This window comes from Vanellus vanellus, assembly GCF_965231255.1.
Source record: "Vanellus vanellus genome assembly, chromosome: 6".
Classification (NCBI taxonomy): domain Eukaryota; kingdom Metazoa; phylum Chordata; class Aves; order Charadriiformes; family Charadriidae; genus Vanellus; species Vanellus vanellus.
Window position 1 is genome coordinate 30,797,647 of NC_138911.1, and position 23,426 is coordinate 30,821,072.

Consider the following 23,426-nt stretch of genomic DNA (forward strand, 5'->3'; position numbering starts at 1 on the left):
ATTATGAAGCCATAATTTCTTTTTAATGCAGACTTCTGTCTTGAAGTGCCAACACTTCTGGTTTGTATACTAACATAAAAAGAGTTGTTTATAGATGATCTGAATTGCTTTATTAACAAAAAATACTGCTACAGCTTGCTTAATATCCCAAATTATAAACAGAATATTCATCTATATTGTATTGTAGAATCAGAAGTTGGTTCTTCCTTTAATACGTCTGTAACAACTTGAGTCAAAGGATTTGTTTTCCACTGATTGCTGCAGGCAAAATATAGATTCTTTAGTACCAACCTTGGCAGATAAGACTGCATTTACTTGTACACTTAATGGGAAGCAAATTATTGCAATACATCTGAAGCCTCATCTTACCTATGCTGTTAATAATACAACTAAGTATAAAGTGGAAAATTTTGTAATAGCTGCTTTTTATTTGATTTTAATGTTCTGAGCTTGGACAGTGAAAAATCAGTTTAAAAATGAAACTGTGTTCAAGTAACTGTCATTCCTGCATTTTTGTGCCTTTTAAAGTCTTTTACAGCCTACAGGGAATATTTTTTATGTGTCAGTTTTCAGTGGAACTCTTAAAACCAGTACTTTGGGATTTCCAGTTTTTCAAGAAGATTTGGCTTTTTATTAGCATATAGTATTCATGTAGATGAAACTCAAGACACACTTTATTGAAACAGTTACTTTATATCTTTGCAACAGCTGTCATAATTGCAGTTGTCAAAAACTGAAATTTGAGGTGCCGTTGAGACCCAGCAATGGTGAACTCTGTGACCACTTGCAAGGTTCACACAGATTAAACAATGCTAAATATAGGAAATTTAATTTCAGCAGCATGAAGTGAAGCTTATCACATTTGGGTACTGGTGAAATTCAGTTGTTGATGATAGTTTTACAAATGGAATCTGCCCTGTAGAATTTCTGCTGGTATTTTAAAAGAATTGTTGATATAAATTAGTAATGTTGATGTTTCAACATCTCTTTTGCTTCATTTTTACTTTATTTTGGCAATGCTGTCTTTTGTATGAAGGTAGAGAAATGAGCTTTTTGCTAAGAAAGTACATTTTATATGCTTAAGAATTGTTTTCCAGGGTAGTAATTTTAAGATCTGATGATCTAATAGCGAAAATATCAACTTGAATTAGCTGATACCTGAAAGGAGAATACCAAAAGCAGAAATCTAATCTTGATAATGTCATTGTACTGTTGTCTGAGTATTACAGACGATTGTTAGCCCTTACTAAATTACTGAAAAATTTGGATCACTACTTTTTCCTCCCACCTCCTTATAATAACGTCAAGAAACAATCTTTTTTCCATCTTCATACTCTGTCTTCTCACAAAATTAATGGACAGTTATTTTCAGAGACACAGCTGAAAATTGATATTTGTCCCTGCTGCCTTAAACAATAAAACTTACTAATTTTATGTTGTTGTTCTTTACTTTCCTTTCACATGAAATCACAGACATCCGCTAATGACCTGGGATCCTAGCCAAGAGCTAGCAGTGGTGGGAGAAAATGCAGGATATTTATAACTTCATTATAGTCCCTTATTTATTCCGTGCTCTTTTCATTGCAAGAGAGATATAATTCAGTATAATAAAAAAAAATAAAAAACAACAACAAAAAAACTATAAACCAGAAAACCCCAACCAAAACAACCTAACATTTATTTTGCTCATTTTAAGAGGGTAATGGTAAAACTGCCTCACTTTTTTGATTTTGTTTTGTGTTTGGTTGTTTTTTGTTGGGTTTTTTTTTTTACTTCTGGTAGACATTCAGGCACAGATAATGATGGTATCACAACATTTAAAGTGACAAATTGCATGATTTTTCTGGCCTGAAGTAACATCTGCGCCAGGGGAGTGGGATGTCTAAAACCTTTTCTGGTCCTGGTGGAGTAAAACAGTATGACTGTAGAGAACATTGTGCTGCTTCTTCCAGCTGTGACATTAGCCTTTGATAGACCTTTAGAAAAGCTGAAGTTTTTAGTTTCCCCTGTGGTTCCATTCTTGCATGGTCTGGCCTGGAATTCACTCAGGGAAAAATCCTCCTTTGCTGTGTATTGCTGGCACTAGTGTAAGTCAGTGTGTTACCATTCTCCTGGTGAAGATGTACAGAACAAAAGTGAAATCTGTTCCTCTGACGTGCATCCTGGCAAACAAGCACCCATATGGATAGAGCAGCACTGAAACCTACAACCCCAGGTTCCTGCAACAGAGAAACAAAAACACTTAGTTGCTCATCCGCTCATTAAGTTGTTTGTATACACAGTGTTGCAGGTTGTGTGTAGCTACATATTTACTCCTTCCTTTCCCTAAGGGTATTTATTGAAGTTGTTGTCTAGTTTTGAAGAGCTAGATAAAACAATGATGCTACAGAATAGTCTTTAATTGCCTTCTGCAAAAGAGTGATTCACCCTTTTGCAGAAGGTAGGCATAATCAAAAATCCTCTGTTTTTTGAGCATATCTAATTTATTGATATGTAATTTATTCTTAACACATGATCAGTTTGACACACACACCCCACTCCACCCCGCCCCTGTCTTCTATTGCAATTGTACCATGGCAGAAGTTCTCATACGAAGGGAAGAATTGCTCAAAATCGGAAAAGGAGTGTTCTTCAGCTGCGAATGTAAGCAGCATGTATTCCTGAAGCCTAGGCAGGAGATCCAGGATTATACAACTGATCAGAATTTTCCTTTGATATGCATGTAAGTATCTGTATCTGTAAGGGCTGTTTTACGTAGATTGAACAAGGGATCTTGGAAAAAATAGAGCACCTGTGATGATTCTGTTTTACAGAATAACTGTACGGAAAGAGGATTCAAGCTTGAAGTTGGACTTCTGCCAGGTGATCCACAGGTTTAGATCGGAAAAAGAAACAGCTCCCCAAGACAAACTCGTTTTCCTGTCGTTCCTCTTAAATAATAACAGTTGGTAACCATTAACTTTTGAGGAAAAATGGAGGATGTTTTCATTGTCTCCCTAACAAATATTTGCTGTTCTGCTGGAGAGAATTACCGAGCCTAATATCTACTTCACAATTCACGAAGTGAAAGGGTTTTCATTCAGTCCTTAATGGATAGGATTGGTGTATGTTGATTTGATGGGTAGATGAAATACCAGAATAAAACTTAAATAAACCACAAAATATAATGTGTAAATCTTAAAGTATTCATTAATAAAGTCAAAACTTATGTAAGTTTGTTGGTTTTTTTTTTTTCCTGTGTAGAAAGCTTTATTATGACAAGTGTAGCTGGACTGAGCTAAGTCAGAATTTGACACTGTTATCAATATCTGTGGGGTTTGGACTGTGTGGCTGTTGCATTTAAATTGTTCTTCTATAATCCAGTGATAACACAATATGAATCCCTGTCAAGCAAGAAAAGAGGGGTCTGTAAAGAATGTGGTTTTGTGCAGGTAGATGAAAATACCAGGTGGAATTTTTGCAATGGTTGTCTGGTCTTTCAGTTTGGTGTTTGCAGCAGAATACCAGCAATTTAATAAAAAGAAAAAAGAGGGTAAAGGGGTGTGTGGAGTTGTGCCTTTGGTGATTTTAGCACTTTTGAATGTTCAAGATTTCTATCAGAACACTTATAAATTAGATTGATGTGATAAGCACAGAGTTTTCTTCTTTTTCAAAATGAGATAGACTTCTGATGAGTAGATAAGGTGTATTTTCATAATTGTATAATTCAGTGATAAAATGACAGGAATATAAAGCTACCACTCAGCCTAGGCAGTGTTTCTCGATTCTGCCTCCGATCCCCTAGAGGAACAGTATATATTTGTCATATATTATCTGTGACTTTTTCTAGTATTTTACAATTCCTCCTAAATACCCTAATCAAGATTGAACTTTCAAGCTGTTAAATATAGTGTGTGTATGTACATTATCACACAGAGCAGACAGTTTTTCCACTGAAAAAAAAATTACAGCTGATAAGATGAACAAAGAAACAATTGTCGTCTCTCACAGGGAGAATTAAAGCACAAAGGGATTTAAGGACACGCAGGAAGTATGTTGGCAGAGCCAAAATTGAACTGTCTCTCAAGTTCTGGTGCAAATGCCTCTGCCACGGGCCAAGCTTCTTGAGCCGGAGAGAAGCCGTCCCTTTCACTCCCCTGCTTCCGGTTCCACTGGGAATAGAAACTGAAAAGGCTAGATAGAAGGAAAAGAAGTAATCCTAGTTGTGAAGCTGTGGCCTCTTAACAAGAGAGAAATGTTCCCAAACTAACCAACCAATACCTTTTTATTTTGTGTGTGTGTGTGGTTTTTTTTTTTCTTTCCCTTCTTTATCCCATTCAAACCAAAAAGTAATGTTGCTGAATAAATCCTAATGTCATAGTACAGGGTTCTGTGCAGCTGATCAGCATAATGCACTTCCCTTTGCTTGTGCTTTCTCTGGCCATGTAGAGAAAGCCCTTTAGCTGACACTTGTTTGATATTCTTTAAGAGAAAACTTGTGCAGAAAAAGCCTTGCGTTATTGGAACAAACCCCTAGGTTTTTTTTGTTTTTTTTTTTTTCAGTTAGTCCTTCCTTGCATCCTCCTGCATCTTCCTTGCAGAAGCCTTTTTTATTTAAATTAATCTTTGGGATTTTGTGAAGGTTTTGGAACCAAGGCTTTCATTATTTTGGCAGGAAACATTTAGTCCTGTATAATTCTATTTCATGAAATATTTTATCATCTTAAATCTGGGTCTTGGATGCTCTGTCTGAGATGGAGCAGCAATTTAATTAAACAGAATTTGGTCATAACCCAAACAGTAACAGCGTGAGGAAGTCAAGATTCTGTAAGGAAAACACACCAAATATGAGATACTGCGTACCTGTAGTTCATAGTAGAGGTGGTGGCAAATACTGCAGGACTGAGCCTTTTATGTTTTATGTGGTTGCTTAAACTGTCCTGACCTATCGGTTGAGAGCAATTTTGTTTGCATAGTAAATAACAGCACCTTTTTTATAGTCAGTTCATTTTGTACCTGCATATGCTGCAATTTTCTTGATGCTCTAAAGCTTTATATCTACTGATGAGGCATTTTTCTATTTTCTTGTTTGCATGGCATATCTTTAACAGAAATTAAGCCACTGAGTTTTTTCAGCATTTATAAAGTCATTTGTTGGGTCTATGGTGGAAAACTCCTGTTAGCAGTATGTCTTACTTAAGTTCAGTCTTTTCCTCTTTCATTAAATCAGCAGTATTTTAAAGGCTATTTTTAAATTGTGCAGTGCAATCAGATAATTTTCTTCTGTTTTTTTATCCTAGTTATTAATGTGTGGGAATTTATCTTAGTATTCTAACTTTAACCTAATGTTTTACAGTACAAGTGGTTTCCTTTGAGTGAGTTGTTTGTTGATGTTTGTGGAGTATGTGTGTAACAAGTAGCAATTTTATTTATTCAAAAACTTTTTAAAAAATTACCAGAAGTTTTTATTCATGTCTGGGTTTTTTTGTCTTGACCAAATAAACTCCTTCGAAATTTCTGAAGTTTTCAAGATTAGTTTAGTTTCCTAATGATAATGTTAAATATTGACCATTTCAGACAATTGCAAATAAGAAAAGTTACTGTATGAATAAGGCTTGATAAACTAGTCTATTAGCTTGTTACTCCTAAAAGTTGTAGCTCCCTCTCTCCTACTCTTTCCGCTTTCTCCTCCCTTCATCTCTGCCTCAGTCAGAGTTGGTCCTAGTTTGGTCATTGTAGTCTAAGCAAAATGCAAGTATTATTTACCCGGAATTATCCAGGTTTTTTTTAAAAAAAAAAAAAAAAAAAAGCCCTTATTTATCAATATTGTTCCCTTAAATTTGCAAACTTGGCATTACATGCTGTCCCTGGACCTTTACTGGATTTTTTTTTTTTTTTTTTTTTTTTCTCCATGTTACTGTGAGACTTGGCTTGAGTGACTTGGGAAAACTTTCGGTTTCCGAAATTATTAAAGCCCAAAGCATAACAGACAATTTACTGCAGGTTAAAACCACTGCTTTTTGTTTCCTTCTGCAATTCAGGTTCTGATTGGATTAAGGAAATGAAGTGTTATACTTTTGAAATTCATATTGTCAAAACTTAATTTCTGATAGAATGCCCCCATTATCTTCGAAATTAAAGCATTTATTACTATGAGGGACATTATCACAGAATAAAGAGAGGCTATTGCAGTTAAAATGTAAAAAAAATATATTTGCTGTCATCAGCTGTCCTAGTTGCATATTGAAGAATTCAAAACTGAAAAATTCCACTATTTAAATACCTAAAGATTTCAGTGTAAAATAACATAGTCCCAAACCATCACTGTTAATAATAAATGTCTGTGACTTATGGTGTCTGATTGGATGTATTCCATGCCATATTTTATTTCTTCTTGGCACTAGCAGACAAAAAAAAAAGTGTTTTCATTCCAGAAAAAAATATAGTCATCTGTCTGCTATGTGTATTTATACACAGGCACGCAGGTCTAAAGTGATTAAATGTGATATAATCTCAGGCTAATAAATAGGGTATTTTTCAATATCTTGAAAACTCATTATTTAAGAAACATGTAGAAAAGCTGCTATAAATTTTGACTTTTAAGCCAGCAAAAGAGAGAGCTGAGATTTTTAGCTTTAGAAGATTTCTGATTCTGCTGTCCAAATGGGAAAGGATATGACTAGGATATTGCTTCTCTATTATAAATCTCCTAGTAGTGGAAAAGGTTGCTTTGCTTATTACCCACAAATCTATTGGCAAAGCGTACTCCCAAATTCTAAAAAGGGAGAATTTTACTATTTTAGTGCTGTGAAACTGTTTTCATAAAGGTTCATTCAACAGAGAGAAAAAATATCTGTCACTTAGTTATTTTTTCTTTGGCTAAATGGTATGCTTTCATTGAAATTTCTTGGACTCCTTCAATTTTTTTATCTTTTAGGAATGCAAGATACATTTCCAGTTAATATTCTTCATATGTCATTTTAAAAATGGTTTGCGTGGAAAGGTTAAAATTCTCTAGTATACTTGAAAAAACAACCCAAAAATGTGTCTGTCTGTTCTGTTTTATTGATTTTTATTCTGTTTTGAAACGGGTAGTGAATCCAGACCTTCTTATCAAGGGTGACCTCGTACAAACTGCAAGTTTTTGGTGGGTTTTTTACTTTTGTGTTCCAAGCTGACTGCAATTTGCACTTCATGATTTTCACTTCCAATAGAGTTTCAGAGGTTGTTTGCAGAGTGGCACATTCATTTGACCTCTAATACATTTGGACTCCAAAGAAAATATATAGTCAGTCTTTCTAGTTTTTGATTTTAAATAGGAGATTAACTCAATAGTGATAACTAGGCTGCACTAAATGACTACTTCTTTTTCTTTTTCAGTTTCCATACATAACAGCAATTAGAACCTGAATTTGTCCTCATTTTAATGTTTTTCTCATATGCCATATGAAAATTATTTTGTCTTTGATATATTTATTTGGTTATATGAAACTGGATTCTTAGGATTTAGATGGCCTCAGAATCTGTCATTCGCATAAATATATGAAAAACATACACTGTAGTGAGACTTCATCTTGAAGTGTTTTCTGTTTGTGCCTTCAAAGTTCTACAGTCCAGGTCTAAACAGCATGTTTTAGCATTGGCTAAAAATATCCTGTTGATGCTCACAGGTAATACGTAGTGACCACATTAAAAGAGCTGATGTGCAAATCAGAGGAGAAAAGGGAAAGAAGCAAAAGTTGATGGGAAGCGGGCATGCTTAACCCCCACAGAAGCATTCATTTTGGTATGATTGCCAATGGTAAATTTGACCTTGTAATTCTAGACTCAAGGTGCTGGACTTGAGGTGCTTTTAAGAGTTACTTTTTTGTCTTTAAAACAATTTTGAATGAGAATAGAATCCTAAAATGATTTAAGAACATTTTTAATTTGAAAAATTAATGTATTTGAAGAGGGAGGCAAGGAATTCAATTTGTTGTCATTAAATAGTCTACCATCTCTTTAATGTCTTTATCAATGATGAAGGGATCAAATGCACCCTCAGTACGTTCACAGGTTACACTAAGCTAGGCGGGTGCGTTGATCTGCTGGAGGGTAGAATGGCCCTACAGAGGGATCTGGACAGGCTGGACTGATGGGCTGAGGCCAATGGTATGAAGTTCAACAAGGCCAAGTGTCGGGTCCTGCACTTGGGTCACAACAACTCCATGCAGTGCTACAGGCTTGGGGCAGAGTGGCTGGAAAGCTGCCTGGCAGAAAGGGACCTGGGGGTGTTGGTGGACAGCCGGCTGAATGTGAGCCAGCAGTGTGCCCAGGTGGCCAAGAAGGCCAACGGCATCCTGGCCTGTATCAGGAATAGTGTGGTGAGCAGGACTAGGGAAGTGATCACCCCCCTGTACTTGGCACTGATGAGACCCCACCTCGAGTACTGTGTTCAGTTTTGGGCCCCTCACTACAAGAAGGATATTGAGGTGTTGGAGCGTGTCCAGAGAAGAGCTACAAAGCTGGTGAGGGGTCTGGAGGACAAGTCTTATGAGGAATGACTGAGGGAACTGGGGTTGTTTAGCCTGGAGAAGAGGAGGCTGAGGGGAGACCTTATCACTCTCTACAACTACCTGAAAGGAGGTTGTAGAGAGGTGGGGGCTGACCTCTTCTCCCTGGTGACAAGTGATAGAATGAGAGGAAATGGGTTTAAGTTATGTCAGACGGTTTAGATTGGATACTAGGAATTTTTTTTTCACAGAAAGGGTTATTAAACATAAGGCTGCCCAGGGAGGTGGTGGATTCAGCATCCCTGGGGGTGTTTAAAAAAAGGGTAGGTGTGGTACTTGGGGACATGGCTTAGAAGTGGTTTTGTCGGGTTAGGTTAACGGTTGGACTTGATGATCTTAAAGGTCTCTTCCAACCTCAACAATTCTATGATTCTGTGATCTAATAGACACTTAAAAGGCATTTGTCAGGGATGTTAATACCAGCCCCAGGCTTATGGAGCATTTGATTGGAGTCTGTTATTCTTTACTAGAGCAGTAGTTTTCCTTGGGTGATGCGGAATTTTGTAAGACTCCAAGATTTCCACTGGAGGTTTGGTGAAAGAACTTATCTGAAAAGAAATGATACTAATTGAGGGAGAGGTAAAGACAGAAAGAGGAGTAAGATGTTGAGCAAGTCACCAGTACTCCAGTGTACTAGCTATGCATTTAGGAAATTGTTTCTCTGCTTCAGAAAGATGGTATAACATCATTCAAGCCATTGATGATCACAGGGTCCTTCTGCACTGCTGGGCCAGGATCTTCTAAGACTTTTGCATGAAGTGATGCAGCTCATGCTTATACTGCCCAAGGCTTTGAACTTCGCATGAGTAGCAATTGCATATCTGATGTGCCCAAGCGCAATTTATATTTCAGTCTGGTAATATAACCAACGAGGATTGAAAAAGTTTATACATGTTTAAAGAGTATAAGCATATCAATTGTACAAATGGCTTCAAAAAATCATCAAGAAAACAGATAAGATCAAACTGAATATAATTATATTTTTAACTGAATGATAGAAGTAGCCTCCCTGGTGCATAAATCTGTAAACCTTAAAATCTTTTTAAAAAACACATTCCAGTTAAAATCGTCTGGTTTTCTAGTATGGACAAGAGCAAATTACTAATACTGTCATTTTCAGAAATTAAGTTCTGTGATTCTTTGTCTGAGTAAGGACTGAGTCATAACACTTAGGTTGCTACTTAAGAGTTGGTAAGCCTTGTACCTTAATATATACTTAAGTCTTCTTTTTTCATACGTTCCACTATGGTTTCTTAAGGGCAGGATTCCTGTTGCAGTCTTTCTGTATGCTTCTAAAATGCAGTTAGAATGTATGTATGTTAATTAGTTAGAATGTATGTACCCAACTGTACAGCTTCTTTTGTAAGATTTCACAGTGGGCAGCTTAACTTACCTGTTCTGCAAATATTTAGACTCTCTGAACTATTTCTTGTATCTTCTAATGGTGCATTGAAATAGGTTGTGAAATGTTTAAGTGATCTTTTGTTCTACTTGAACTATATGATTCTTATCTAATATAGTTTCAACTAACAGTTTCATCCCCAAATATGTTCATATTGCAACAACTTGGACAGCGTTTTGATATGCCCGAGTGTATGATTAGGACATTTTAACTGCATTATAAACCAAAACTTCCCCTTTTTCTCATCTGTACTGAGAGTCCTGTAATGAGGGCTAACTTGTATGATTCAGGATTTGTTGGATTTGAGCTGGAACCTGGCCACTTTGTAGCGAGCACGCCAGCAGAGGACCTTGAATGATAACAGTTGTCTTAATGCCCTCTCATAACTTCTTCAGACAGGCACGTTTTTTCCACTATTAGGACAGCTGACAGGTAATAAATTGTGGAACGTTTCACAGATCACCATGGGATATGGACCAGATACTGCTGGGCAAGTGCAGGAACAAGGCATAGCAAAGCCAGTTAAGGCTTTGTTGAAAGAAGCATTCTTACATGGAACAAACAGAACAGTGCCAATCACGTAGAGCAGCCATGCAAGGAAGGCATAGTCGACTCAGCCAAATAGCGTGTACTCTGCAGGAAGCCATATCCAACTCATGTTCTTTGAAAAACCTCATCTTCCTGAAGTTTCATTTCAAAAGTGAGACTTGGAAGAATCCCAGAAGAATCCTTTTTTCTTTCTTTCTTTTTTTGTTTTCCTCATGATCAACAAAAAACATGATTCAATCCATTATATCATGAAATATGTTAGTACATATGTCCAGAATGATTAATTGTAGTACTTTTTGTATGATCCGCAGCTGTTGATGCTGATGGGCATTTGGAGTAATGCCTCTGATATTAGCACAGAAAAAGCTTTGATTTCAGTTACCCTCCTTTATTTTTAAACAAGCCATAAATTCATTGCTGTGCTTCACTTCTCCATTTTTTTTTCCTGCAGTACACCAAAACAAAGAGGCTTTTCTGACTAAATTGAGACTATATTCAATTAAATTAATTGTAACTTATCTTCACAAAAGAAGAGAGGGTAATTTACCAGAAAGAATAAACACAAAACAGTACAAATCAGCTTTTAACAGGATTTCAGTAAATAATTTTTGAAATTCTCATTCATTATCATCATAGGATTATGACATTGTTTTCAGAGTTATCCAATTTTGTTTGTAATAATACATCTTCTCTCAAGGCCTAATTCAAAGAAGACTGATTTGAAACATTTGAATTGAAGCATCTTAGTAGCCATGTGTATTTAATAGAGAGTAAATGTAACAAAGCTTTGTTTAACTGGGACTTTGGAGTTAAATGTTCTTCTTTCAGAGTCCAATGTATGTGGAGAGAGAACGAGCACAAGCATTTGCTCAGTTAGAACGTCCAGAGCAATTAAAGCCAAGATCACAAGGAGTTTTATTAACACTAATGAGAACATCCCACAGTTTTCTGCTAATGGATATCAGTGTTCTTACTTTATCTGTAGGAAAATCGAACCATTAAAATGTTAAATGAATTGTGCAGTCGTACAGAAGTTTCAATAACAGACCTAGAAGTAAAATGCAGTTCTTCTGAAATTCCAACTTCAATGTCCAGATGACATGGCTAGCATCGCTATCCTGAAGGATTGCCACTTTTTCAAGCTTTTGTTTTATTATACTTAGAGCAACTAATAATTCTCAAAGATCCATTATGAACCTTCAGAAAGAAAGACAGTTCTTAATGAGGAAACTATCATAGAAGCAAGATGCTTCTATAGGCTGCATTTATCCCTGTTGTAAGAGGTTCTACCATGTGAAGTACAGATTTCTAAACTGATACGGAGTACACAAGCTGGTTTTAGGCTACTTCTGTGTACAATGAGCCATGCAAAATTCCTGAATTTATTCAATGTTGATACTCTGAGGGGAAGTGTGGACAGACTCGCCTTGCTCCTATTACTTCAAGATAACACATCCTGTCATTTCTTAGTCCTTTTCCTTATACTACTTTGGCTCTAATCCCATTCGGTTTGCCCCAAAATCCTATCCTCTGGACTCCAGATCTACAAACATCTGTGTTTCGTACTTGTCCCTGTTCTTTGTCCTCCATATCAACCAAACAGTTTCCTGCACTTTGGCTTCCAAATGCAGTCTCTTTCCCACTGATTTGTTGTTCCCAATGGATACTATTTCCACCTTTCCTCCCTTAACTCTGTCCAGTTTGATTCCATCACCCTCTTATTCAGCCCCTCTTATTTGTCCCAGTCTCTTCTTATTCCTTCCTTTCAGTATTACTGGTTCTCAGTGTTTGTTGTTTTACCCAGTTGTTCCCCAGCCTTCTATCAATCTTCAGAACTGGCCTTTGCCATCTTGAACGTAGATCAGATTTGTTCTTCCTCCTTATGTTTGCATTCCCAGCTGCTGAAAATCATCGAGCCACTCACACAGGAGGAACTTTCTCTTTCTTCTGCTCTGAATGTAAGTGTTCTGGCTTAGAGATGTCCTGGCCCATGGCAGTCCAGTTGGGTATCTCAGTGAAAGTCGTCACCTTGTGAGCTGGAGCATGTCTGGAGCAGGCAGAATCTACAGGAAAATTGTCTGGTGAAATCTTAGTAATCTACTGAATAGGTAGTAACTGCAATCTCTTATCATGATTTTCTGAAGAAATAGTTTTACAGTGGCTGCCTGTTTTTATCCCATGTTTCCCGATAATTCTTGAAAAAAAATGGCTGTTTTTTGAACCAAATTTGAAAAAGGAGTAGAGATGTCTGATATTAGGTTCCTAAAAGTTTTGTGTGCCAACCAGGTAGGGAAGAGTTCCTAATGGTGCCTCTACTGAGGGAAGGTTCAGTGTTCACTTGAGAATTCACATGGGAGCACAGCCTGAAGAGGAAGGCCTTAGGCAGACAGGTTAGGTGGCTCAAGATTTATGTTATGTCTATTTTGCTTTGCAGTCTTGGGGAATTCTGACATCTAAGTGAATACTAAGCAGCAAAGTAGAAATATGGAGAGTGCATAGAGGAGGAGAATTCTAGAAGTTAGGATGCAGAGGGCAGGCAGAGTGGGCAGGAGGAGGACAATGACTGTTTAGTAGCACAAAAGAAAAGTGGAAGAGGGTGCCATTCTTCCATCTTTTAAAAGGCTGTGTGATATGCAGTTCACGACACGGATTTAAATTACAGGGGATTTATTTGTGGCCTGCCAGGGCTGAGAATCAGTCAGTGGTATTTGGTGCAAGGCTTGTATGCATCTCCACTGGTAGCTGGCAGATGCTGGAGCAGTTGGCAGTGTCCCGTGTTCTGACTGGTCAGTCATATTGTCTTCCCCAAAGCAGTATATCTTGTGTCCCAGCTCTGGACCAAGGACAGCTGAGAGTGGATGTGAAGAGACATGAGAGGATGGCAGGAAGCAGTGGAGAGGTGGTGGGTGCTGAAGTATCTGTGAGAGAATTGCAGGAACTTGTCTTACATCCTGCGTTGATTGATGACTTCTGCCAAGAATCAGTGACAGTGATTTGCATTGCTGTTGTTAATGCTCAGATGCTTTCCCAAATATCTTTATTGAAGAAAAACAAATTAATCTGTTATAGCGATGTTGTAAATATGGGGCTGACTGCTTTCTTCACTGAGCCTAGAGGGAGTGCATCAGTATTACTGAAAGGAGACACATCAGCATCATCATGTTTAGCACGTAGCTTGCTCTATGTTTATTACCGTGCTCTAAAGCAGTGGCATGCTTATGGTCAAATTTAGTGTGCTGTTCAGCTCTGGCTGTTACCTGTGGCTGCCTCTTTAGTTAGAAGATTAACACGACTATTACTAAATCACTGGAACAAACAGATTCTCAGTTCAGAAGCAGGAGCTATGCTGGGACGGTACAGGGATACATTGCATACTGTCTGCATGTGGCCAAATGCAATCAAAAGCTTGGAACCTGTCATAAAAATGATCTCAAGGCCAATTTCTGCAGACCTTCATCATGTAAGAAATCCCATTGCAGTCATACCCGCTGAATTCCACTGATCAAGTAAATAAAAGCACCAGAGCTAATTGCAGTTTCACACATTTATTCAATTACTGTTTTAAGTGGGGCTCCCATAGATGAAGGGATATGAAAACAGATATTGGAAAGCTTTTATATGCAATGTCCAGAAAACCCAACCCTCAGCCTAATCCCTGCAGTTACATTTTCCCACAAATGGGAAAGCAAGTCTCGTGGACAAAGTGCTGCTTGTGATCTTTTTTTTATAAATTGAGTACATACTGGAAAGCATAAGGAACAGTGTTCTCTCAGTTCTGGTGTGGAATCAGGAAATATTCATATCTGAAGTGGGTAACAGAAGCACTGCTTTTGTAATAGCTCTGAGAGGTTTCTAGTGATAACGCCATTCTGCCACTGGAAGGAAGAAACTTCCTTTTCACCCTACTATATGTATCAAATGCAACTTTTCCTCCTTGCCTACAAGGTTCAGAAACTGCTTTGTAATTGTTGCTCTGTTTCTTTATCTTTCTTTTGTCTGGTGCTTTGAATGTATAGTTTTCTTAGCTGTCCTTCAATTTTTTGCCTAGCCCTTTTTTAAGCTCCCTTTGATGCTAACACTCAGGCTATTAAAATCCCTGGGGTAAACTTCCCTCTTTTCCTCTTCTCTTAAACTGTGCACTTTCCTTTCATAGTGTCACCTTAAAATTGACATTCTCAAGTGCTCCTCAGAAGCTTTCTTCTCTACTATTCATTTCTTAAGCCTTTACTGTGTCTTTTTGTGCACTTTTGGGTTCTTTACACAGATTCTAAACATTTGTGATGGCAAATAATGTATATCCATGTCTCTCTATATTCTGATATTTGTAAAAATAGTGTGATGATAATTTTTTTTTTAATTTGGGCAGTGTTTATTTATTAGGTAAAAGTGGTATATTGGCCTCTTCAGCATAACTTTTAACTGACACATTAGCATGATGGTTATTTGTTTACTCATTCATCAACTATGCACCATAGATTTATTTTGCTAATAGTATTACTGTTTTTTCCCTTCCTGTCCATAAAAATTTGCTGGTTTATGGCATATTGTCCTTGGTAAGGAATTACTAGCCAGATGTGCTGCAAGTGAACTACTAGTTCTCAGTGTATGTTCTGGACATTTGGCTTTGATCAAATTATTCAAGACCATAGATAAGTTGTTCCTAATAGTAAACTTGATACAGTTAAAGGAAGTATAAGGCCACTGTCCCCCTGTGGACTTCAGGACCTGGGGATTCCTCTTGCCCAGCCCCTGGAGGCCAGCCCTATGTGCCTGGCCACCTGGAGGTCTCTCCACCCGACATTGATGGTTGGGGCAGCTGCTTTCCCCTTTGCAAGCTCAAGCCATAGTGAGCCTCAGTGCATACGCCAAAAGCACAAACACCGACAAGAACAGAGGATGCAGGACACTGATGCAGCCAGCTATGCAGATGGCTCCAGAAGGCACTGCCTTCAACACCCACATATAACACTGCCAGCACGCACATGATACATAAGCATAGACAGCCATGTCCCCTTCTTCCTATCCAACTGATCAGGACTGAAGTTTGCTAGTGAAAACACACACCCCTCTGGTCTCCAGGTCTGGAGAGCAGATCTCTCAAATACCAGCATGGGCTCGCTGCCTGTCTAACATTGCCTGGACACTGAGCCCTCTTAACTGCTCTACAGGTCTTCTACTTGCCTGATGGTCCAGCTTGCTGCTCACTAGCAAATGTGCCTATGCTCACAAGCACCCCTGCTCTGAATCCCTTTACTATCAGCATTGGCTCAACTCCCATTTAATGTTCCTGCCTGGACTCTCGACCTCCTGTTCACTGGCTCATCCAGTTTGAAGTTTGCTAGCAAATTGCACACTCCAACACTAATGTGTATCAGCACTCCAGCCCTCTCTCTGCCCCCCACCCTTCAAGCCAGTAGCTGGCACACAGGCCCTGTGGGTGATGCTTCCCTGCTCCAGGTGCTGATGCTGAGACCCTCATTTGCTTCACCTCCGCCACCCCTGTAGCTGGCACCTGGAACACAGGCCCTGGGACCCATGGTCCCCTCTCCAGCTGCTGATGGAGACCCTCACACCGCTCCAGGTTCTCTAGGAGCTGGGGGCCTAGACTCTGTGATACAATCCCGCTCTAATTTCTGGCACTTAGACTCCTACTTGCTCCAGTTGCTGGCACCATAGTTGTGGGGGACATGTTGCCTGAGGTTGACTTCAGTTGCTGACCTAAATTTACTCCAACCAGTCTCCCCAGTAGCTGGCATCCTGGACCCATGCTCCTTAGGTCCATGTCCATGCTGCCTACCAACGCTGAGACTCTCACTGGCTTCGTTTGCTGGTACCACTGATGTCATGGCCCTATCACCTGAGGTCTTCTAACTCCATTGCTGGCACAAATTCACTTCAGTCCCTCCAGCTGCTGGCATCTAGTCCTTATAGCACTCACCTATGGGACAGAGAGCGTGGTTATGTGGAAAGATCATCAAGAAAGGATTTAATAAGAAAATAGGACAGACTGTGGTGATTAGGCACAGGGCTCAGTCAGACAAGTGTACTGATCTGCTTACATGGGACTAGCCCCTTTTATACCCCCTTCTCCTTCCTGATTCCCCTGACCTTAAACATTCCTTAATAAGTTTTGCAGAGCCCCTGCCCCACGTACCTCAAATCCTCCTGTTCCTCTTGTTTCCCCCAGCTTGTTTGTTATGAAGTCCATGTTGGTCCTCTCCAAAGCTATGCTTCAGTTTCTTAGTGACCCGTCCAGTAGTGACTGGAGAGTTTGTCGCTATCTTTGTTATCCCTTGTCTATTACATTTGTATCCATGTGCTTTGTTTATGACTTTCTCTGTTACTCTTTGAATGGAAAAGTCCCTTGATCTGATAATCCTAATGAAGCAGATGCTCTGATATGCCACGTACCCTTACAAATAGGGGCAGGAGTAGCCAAATTCTGCCAAATAGGAATGTTACTGATTTTTCAGCTAGAAATTAGCATCTTGTCTCAGTTTGAGTTGAAATATGATCTGAAAATAAAAGTCTCAGGAGAGAGTTTTTAATCTCTTTTCTGGGCAGTTTAGGTAAAGTGGTGATATCTATGAAATATGCTGTATTATTGATTTTTATATTGGATTCAGTACATTTACCTGTCTATTGGAGAAGCAAAGGACCTGGTAGTGGATGAGCAGTGAAACACTGAAATTGTATGCATCTTTCTACGTGTACTAGCTAGTTTTCTACCTGAATGGCAAAGCCATTAATACTTGTAACATTTCTTTTGAAAGGCCAAAGCTGTGCTAAGGGGTTGGCAGCCTACCTATTGGAACCTTTTGATCCATGATGCACTTCCTAGCAAACCTTACCAGGTGTCCTTTCAGCTGGTCTGTGGCAAGGCTTTGATGTGCTGAGAACATGGTCACAATGTGGGGCAGCTGTGTCTCCAAAAAAGGAACAGGGAAAGCAGAAGGAATGACTGTTCAGATCTTGCTGTATGGGTAGTCTGGTTGTGATGGTCCAACTTCTGCAGCCACAGTGGCACTAGTGTAAGCTTTGGAGCTCCTAGAGGCTGACACTGATTTGGTGGTAACAGTTCTTGGCTCTCTGTTACAATGAGCAAAAGGTGGCACGTCGCTGTGCATGTGGCATGAACAGAAAATAAAGGATTTAGCCTTTGGTGGTGTCGTTTACTGACCAAATGTGTCAGATAAAAGTATTTCTTGGGTGAGGTCTGCTTGGAGGTTGTGGGTTAGACTTGACTTTGCTTTTGAACCATAATTCAGATCTCTAATGGTCCTATTAATGTCCTTGCCTCAAAGAGCCTTGATCATGACTTTCTGTCAAATTTATGCTGAGCGTCTGGAGGAAGATCTAACAAGTGAATGCCGGGCACTTAGCATTGTCTCTGATAAATTAGAAAGACAAATACTGTGAAGATCCTTGTTCCCATGGCATTATTAAAGCTGCGAGATCCACAAGTCATGCAGAATGTTTATAGGGAGGTATTATTCATGGACTGTTTTGTTCTTTTGGTCTTTTCAGGTGTTCCAGGACCTTGGCACTTCTGTGTTGTCAGGTGCATTTAGAGGGTACAACATCTGCCTCTTTGCATATGGACAAACGGGTTCAGGAAAAACTTACACAATGATGGGAACACCTGTGAGTTACACCATTCATTTTACACTTAGGGTTGAGGATGGGATGTCCAGCAGAAACTTCGCTTTATTTTTAAACTGTGATTATGGTGCTTGTTGAGTAGAATGCTTACACATATTTTATATGTTTTTTACATATATAAAATGAGAGTTAAGCCTTTACATTTAGGCAAATGGTGTAGCATCATCTAAAAATACTAGAAAATATGGCATAGAGTAAATATTTATTTTAGATAACCTTCATCTTACTATGTATGAATCTTACTGCCATGTTAGAGAACAAAAAAAAAATCTATACCCCTGAATAGATCTTGTTTTTAGAAACATATAGGTCAAGATAATACAAACTATTAATTCTCATGGAATTTTTTGGCAGTCTGAGATACGCTGAAATTAAATTACTCTCACAAATAAAACTGGGTACAATTCACGGGAATACTTTTGTAACTGGCTTCATTACCTACTTGGGACATTTGTCTGTTGCAGAAGTTATCCTTTGGTTTGTGGGAACTAATACTTTCTTCGCTTCCAGTTTTAGAATGTATTTGAATAGTATTTGCAGAAGCTGTTATATTTTAAGATTTTTGTCTACCAGGGACCACTTAAAGTGCATTTTAATCTCGGTACTCAGATTGATGGAGTCAGTTGAGGATTTCTTGCGTTCCGCTGCAACACAAGGCAATTTGATCTCTCTCCATAAATATTCTGGACTGTTGGTGAGACATACACCTAAAAAAGAAAAATTTTATTTAACAGTTTGTGTTAGTGGACCACTATTTTCTATACCCATGGGATTCAGATTATAAGGTGAAATAAGCATAACATTTGTTCAAACCCTGAAGATAAGAAAAAGATCATTCTGGCATGGTTTGTGCTCTTGACAAGAGTTTGGATTTTTAAAATTTTATTTGCCCCACGGACATCAGTAATAGGATTTTGTTAAACCACGACCTGATTCTCCATTCATTTTGTGCAAAATCAAGCTTAACTCCGTGAAAGCCTGAAGAATTGTTAAAATTGGGGTTAATAGGTGACAAACTAGTGTATTTGTATTACATTATTTTGAAAATATCTTAGCAATTCAGTATGGATACATCTTGAAATTAACATTATTTCCAAGGAAATTTTCAGGTGCAGAATTCCAAGAGATTTCTGGCTCATAAAGTGATTTCGTTCTCCAATGGAATCCTGCTTTGACCTGATCTTTAATAACGTGTATTCACTGTGAAACAGTGTCCAAAACTAGGAAGAAACAAGTGTTTGGTATAAACTGAACTTTTGTCCATGGTGGTCCACTTCATGAACCTGGACTTTCTCCCCCAACAACATTTCAAGTGTGCCTTCTAAAACCCTTTCATGCTATTCAGCAAGCAGATTCCATCTAAGCCTTATAGTCTTGCTCAGGGTGTGTTGGCACTGCAGTCACTGAAGTGTGAGCAATCATGTCCTAAGAACAGTTCATCACACATAAACACACTGTTAGTTCAGTGCTGTGTAGAGTATTTTGGCAAAGTTTAAATCAGCTAGTTTGGGTACTGTTAGCAGCCCATATCCCATTCTCTCTGAGAGATCAGATTTATAAATCTAGAGTATAAAGTTGTTCCAAGCCTGTTTTGTGATGCCATAGCATAAAGAAATAAAAGTAGACTAAGGAATAAAGAAAATATTTATGATGTCAAGCTAGTTTCAGTGTTGGCCTGACTTCATCTAGACTGTAACACCTCTGACACGGGCATGTCCAGTATCTTTACATCAAACAGCTCTTGGATTTAACCCAAGCCTCCAAACTTCTCATCGATGCTGTATAAGTTGCTCTAAAATAGCTTTTGGTATAAGCTGAAGCTAAGACAGCTGACATTACACAGCACACGAGTTCCAGCAGTTTTTTACGTGCAAGATGCTTCAGCTGGAGTAGTAGAGCATTGCCATGCTGTTCTGAACTACGTTCCAGGGTGGTTCGTGTTGTAAGCCACCATACTGTCATTACTTTAATGCTGCACCATGATTCTGTCCTTTTCTTATAATTTGGCTTTTATTTAAAAATAAGTTTTACAAGAGTGATAGCAAGTATATTGTTTAAATTTTTTTTTGTTTATTATTTGAAGGCATCCATTGGGCTGACACCTCGTATATGTGAGGTACTTCTTTTTTTATTTCACTTGCATTTGTTTAAGCAGTTAGATTTTCTTGATGGATTTAAAATTTACCTAAACTTCTGGTGTGCGCAGGGGCTCTTTTCAAGGAAAGATGATTACTCAGACCAGACAGCATCTTGCAGAGTAAAGGTCAGGTAAGTGTGTCACTGTTTTGGGCAGTGCTATGAATGCTTTCAAGAACATGTTCCTGTAATCAAACAAAATAAAGACTAGTTTATTTTGTTTCTGTTTTCTCAGATGATAATCATTTTGGAACAAGGGGGAGAACACAGAGGAAGGATGAGAAAGTGTTGGTTTTAGTTTTCCATCTCAGTATAGTTCTTTGGATGCTGTTTTGTATTGACAGCTGAAATAAGAGTTAAACAAACAGGAAATAAATTTTTAGTGGGCTCCTAAGAGCCATAATCCTACATTCCTTTCTTATTCATCGTTACCATTGATCTAATGAAGCAATATGTTTTGAAATCTGGGGACTTGAACTCACTAGTGTTAAAAAAGGATATTTTAAGAATTTTTAAATAAAATACTGAACGCCTCTTCTTTCTTGGAAAATTGCTACTATGAGTTGTTTCTACCTGCACTGCATGGGAAGGGGCAGTAACAGAGATAATGAAAATTAATTCATTAACTTTATCATGATCTGTGTAAGATTTGGGTAGTTACATTGTCCAAATATATGCTTTTGCTTTTTTTAATTGCGTGCATTTAATGTTCCTTTCTTTTTTTTTTTTTCATTTCAGTTTTCTTGAAATCTATAATGAGCGTGTCCGAGATTTGTTAAAACAATCAGACAGAAAGAAACCTTATACACTTCGAGTCCGTGAACACCCTGAAACAGGACCTTATGTGCAAGGTGAGAGTATGCTTCACAACTAGCATCAGAATTTCAAGTAAACGTGTATTAGGTCTGTATGTGTCTTTGCATATGTTCCTGGCATGATTGTAATTGCTTCTACTCTTCAAGAGTTACTTTCCTCAGATATTTGGCTTGTTAATATGAACGTATAATACACTGAAAATTTTGCCTCTGTTATCCCACTGGCTAGATATCCTGCACTTTTCTGTTTGCGTTTCCAGGCATAGGTTGTGTGTGAGCCATAGTGTTTTGCTTTCTTTTGCTTTAAAGAAATCTTAACTTAATCAAGAAATCCACCAACGTTGGCTCTAAACGAGTTCTCCAGACCAGCCTCAGGTCCCTCCATACCTGTTTCTGACCTTGGCAGCAGTATATATACAAAATAACAATAATAAAGAACTAGATAAATTCAACTGTTTGATGTTACAGGCCAGGCCATGAGAAGTGATTAAAATCTGTTACCCAAGTGAGAAACTGATAAGCTTTGTTTTCCTTCACTAAACTGATAAAGCATAGGATAGGTAACACAGGTGCATTACATGATTAAAAACATCACACGCTTTTTAATTCCCACTTGCAACAGCAGCAGGTGGTTTTGTGTTTTCTAGTGAATCATAGGTTTCAAATAAGGTGACACAGAACAAACGGAAAGAAAAACCACATGTATTTTTTTCCGTTTCAGTTGTCTGTCTTATTTCAGTTCTTATCTTCTCTCTCATTGTTGTGGTACTTCCAGTTCATTTTCAATTTTGATTGGTGCCTTACATAGCTTTAAATTGGAGTTTGGCCATTGGTACCTGTAAATTGATTAGCTCCTGATGTAAAGTTTGCCTGCTACATTTCTGTTTATCTGACCAACAACCAACAAAAGGAATGTCTCTCAAAATTAGTGCACCAGTGCAAAAACATACAGAGTAGCTTTACAGTGGAGAGCAGAATGAAGAGCCTTTTCCAAACTGATGCAAGTTTCAAAAATTACTGAGTTTGTTTCAAAAGTAAATGCATATGTTTCCTTTTCATTGTGCCTTATATCTAGTGGGCAGAATTCCAAAGTTGCCTCTGGTATCACTGACTCTGCAACTGCTTGGCTGGCCACCAAGTGGGTAGTAACACCTGGGGGGTGTGCAATTAGTATGCAAAATGCATGTCGTGCAGAATTTTGTTGGTCCTGTCACATCAGATCAAATACTGATTTGTTCTGTCTTTTAAATAGAGTTCTTGTCTCTGTTTTGTCAATTCCTTCTGTTCTCCCTAGTTCACTTTTCTCCCTCTCTTTTTCTTTATCACATTACACATCAGACTGTTATCCTCACTTCAGAGATTAAGGCAAGATGTGACAACAGACAGGGTGACTTGACCGTGTGATTGAATGGAGCCTGGAATTCCCAGCTCTCATTCCCCCAGCACCTGCAGTATTGGTCATAGTACATCTAACAACCAACAGTTGTTACCAGTTCCTCCTCTCAAAATTTCAAATAAGCACGTGGGAAGTGTTGAAATCGCATGGTCCTGTACACAAGGGACTATCTGGCATTCTGGTTATTTCAGCTGTGCTTTCCCAGCACATCAGCATCCTATTTAAGGAGAGTTGGAAAATAGATGAATTGATGGTCTCATTAGTATGGCAAACTTATCATTCTTTGAAAAGCAAATTCATAGACATTTGGCCTTTATTTAGGTCTTTCCAAGATTCTTTTTCTACCTGCTTGTTATCTGAGAACTTCATTGTTGGTGGAGTACAGTTACTAATTATTTTCTTTTAGCAGCTGCTCATTTACCGTACAAGAAAAGGTCTTTAAACTGCTTCCTTCCTTGGCAATTTCCATCCCTTTTCTCAGGCCTTATATCTCCAGTGATTCCTTGGCTGCAGATAATGGATTTTCCTTGTTTTAAAAGAAAATGAAGTTATAGCTTCTGCCAATGGGCTGGCTTGCCTTTTGTCACTATTTTGTCGTCATCTGGAATCTTCCAGGCCAAATCTGTCACTTCTTTTGTAGTTCAGGGTTAGGGGTGGTGGTGTGTTTTTTTTTTTTTATTTTGGTTTGGGTTTTTTGCCACTTTTGAATAAGGATTTTTATACTTAAAATTTTCACTTGTGTTTAAGTGGAACAATTTTATGCTAGAGTTCTGAAATATCCCATAAAAGTTCCCAATTGATTAGATTTTGTAAAATAAGAGGAAAGGATAATGGAAAAAGATTAACCTAAATAATAATTGCCAGCTTTGACTATGTTTGCAAATTCAGTATGAGTACTTTATTTTAGAAGATTCTCTCCCTCTGTATCTTAGGAC

At 38.2% G+C, this 23,426-nt stretch overlaps 1 protein-coding gene across 1 annotated transcript in view; it reads left to right on the forward strand.

The window, feature by feature from the left end:
- STARD9 (StAR related lipid transfer domain containing 9) overlaps positions 1 to 23,426 on the forward strand; it is a gene marked incomplete at its 5' end in the record, with an annotated part of 115,350 nt that overhangs the window by 34,617 nt on the left and 57,307 nt on the right. Inside the window, 4 exons of the mRNA XM_082485299.1 lie at positions 18,010 to 18,126; positions 20,228 to 20,260; positions 20,351 to 20,412; positions 21,019 to 21,131. Of these exons, the coding sequence (XP_082341425.1) occupies positions 18,010 to 18,126; positions 20,228 to 20,260; positions 20,351 to 20,412; positions 21,019 to 21,131 (325 nt within the window). The remainder of the gene's footprint in view (positions 1 to 18,009; positions 18,127 to 20,227; positions 20,261 to 20,350; positions 20,413 to 21,018; positions 21,132 to 23,426) is intronic.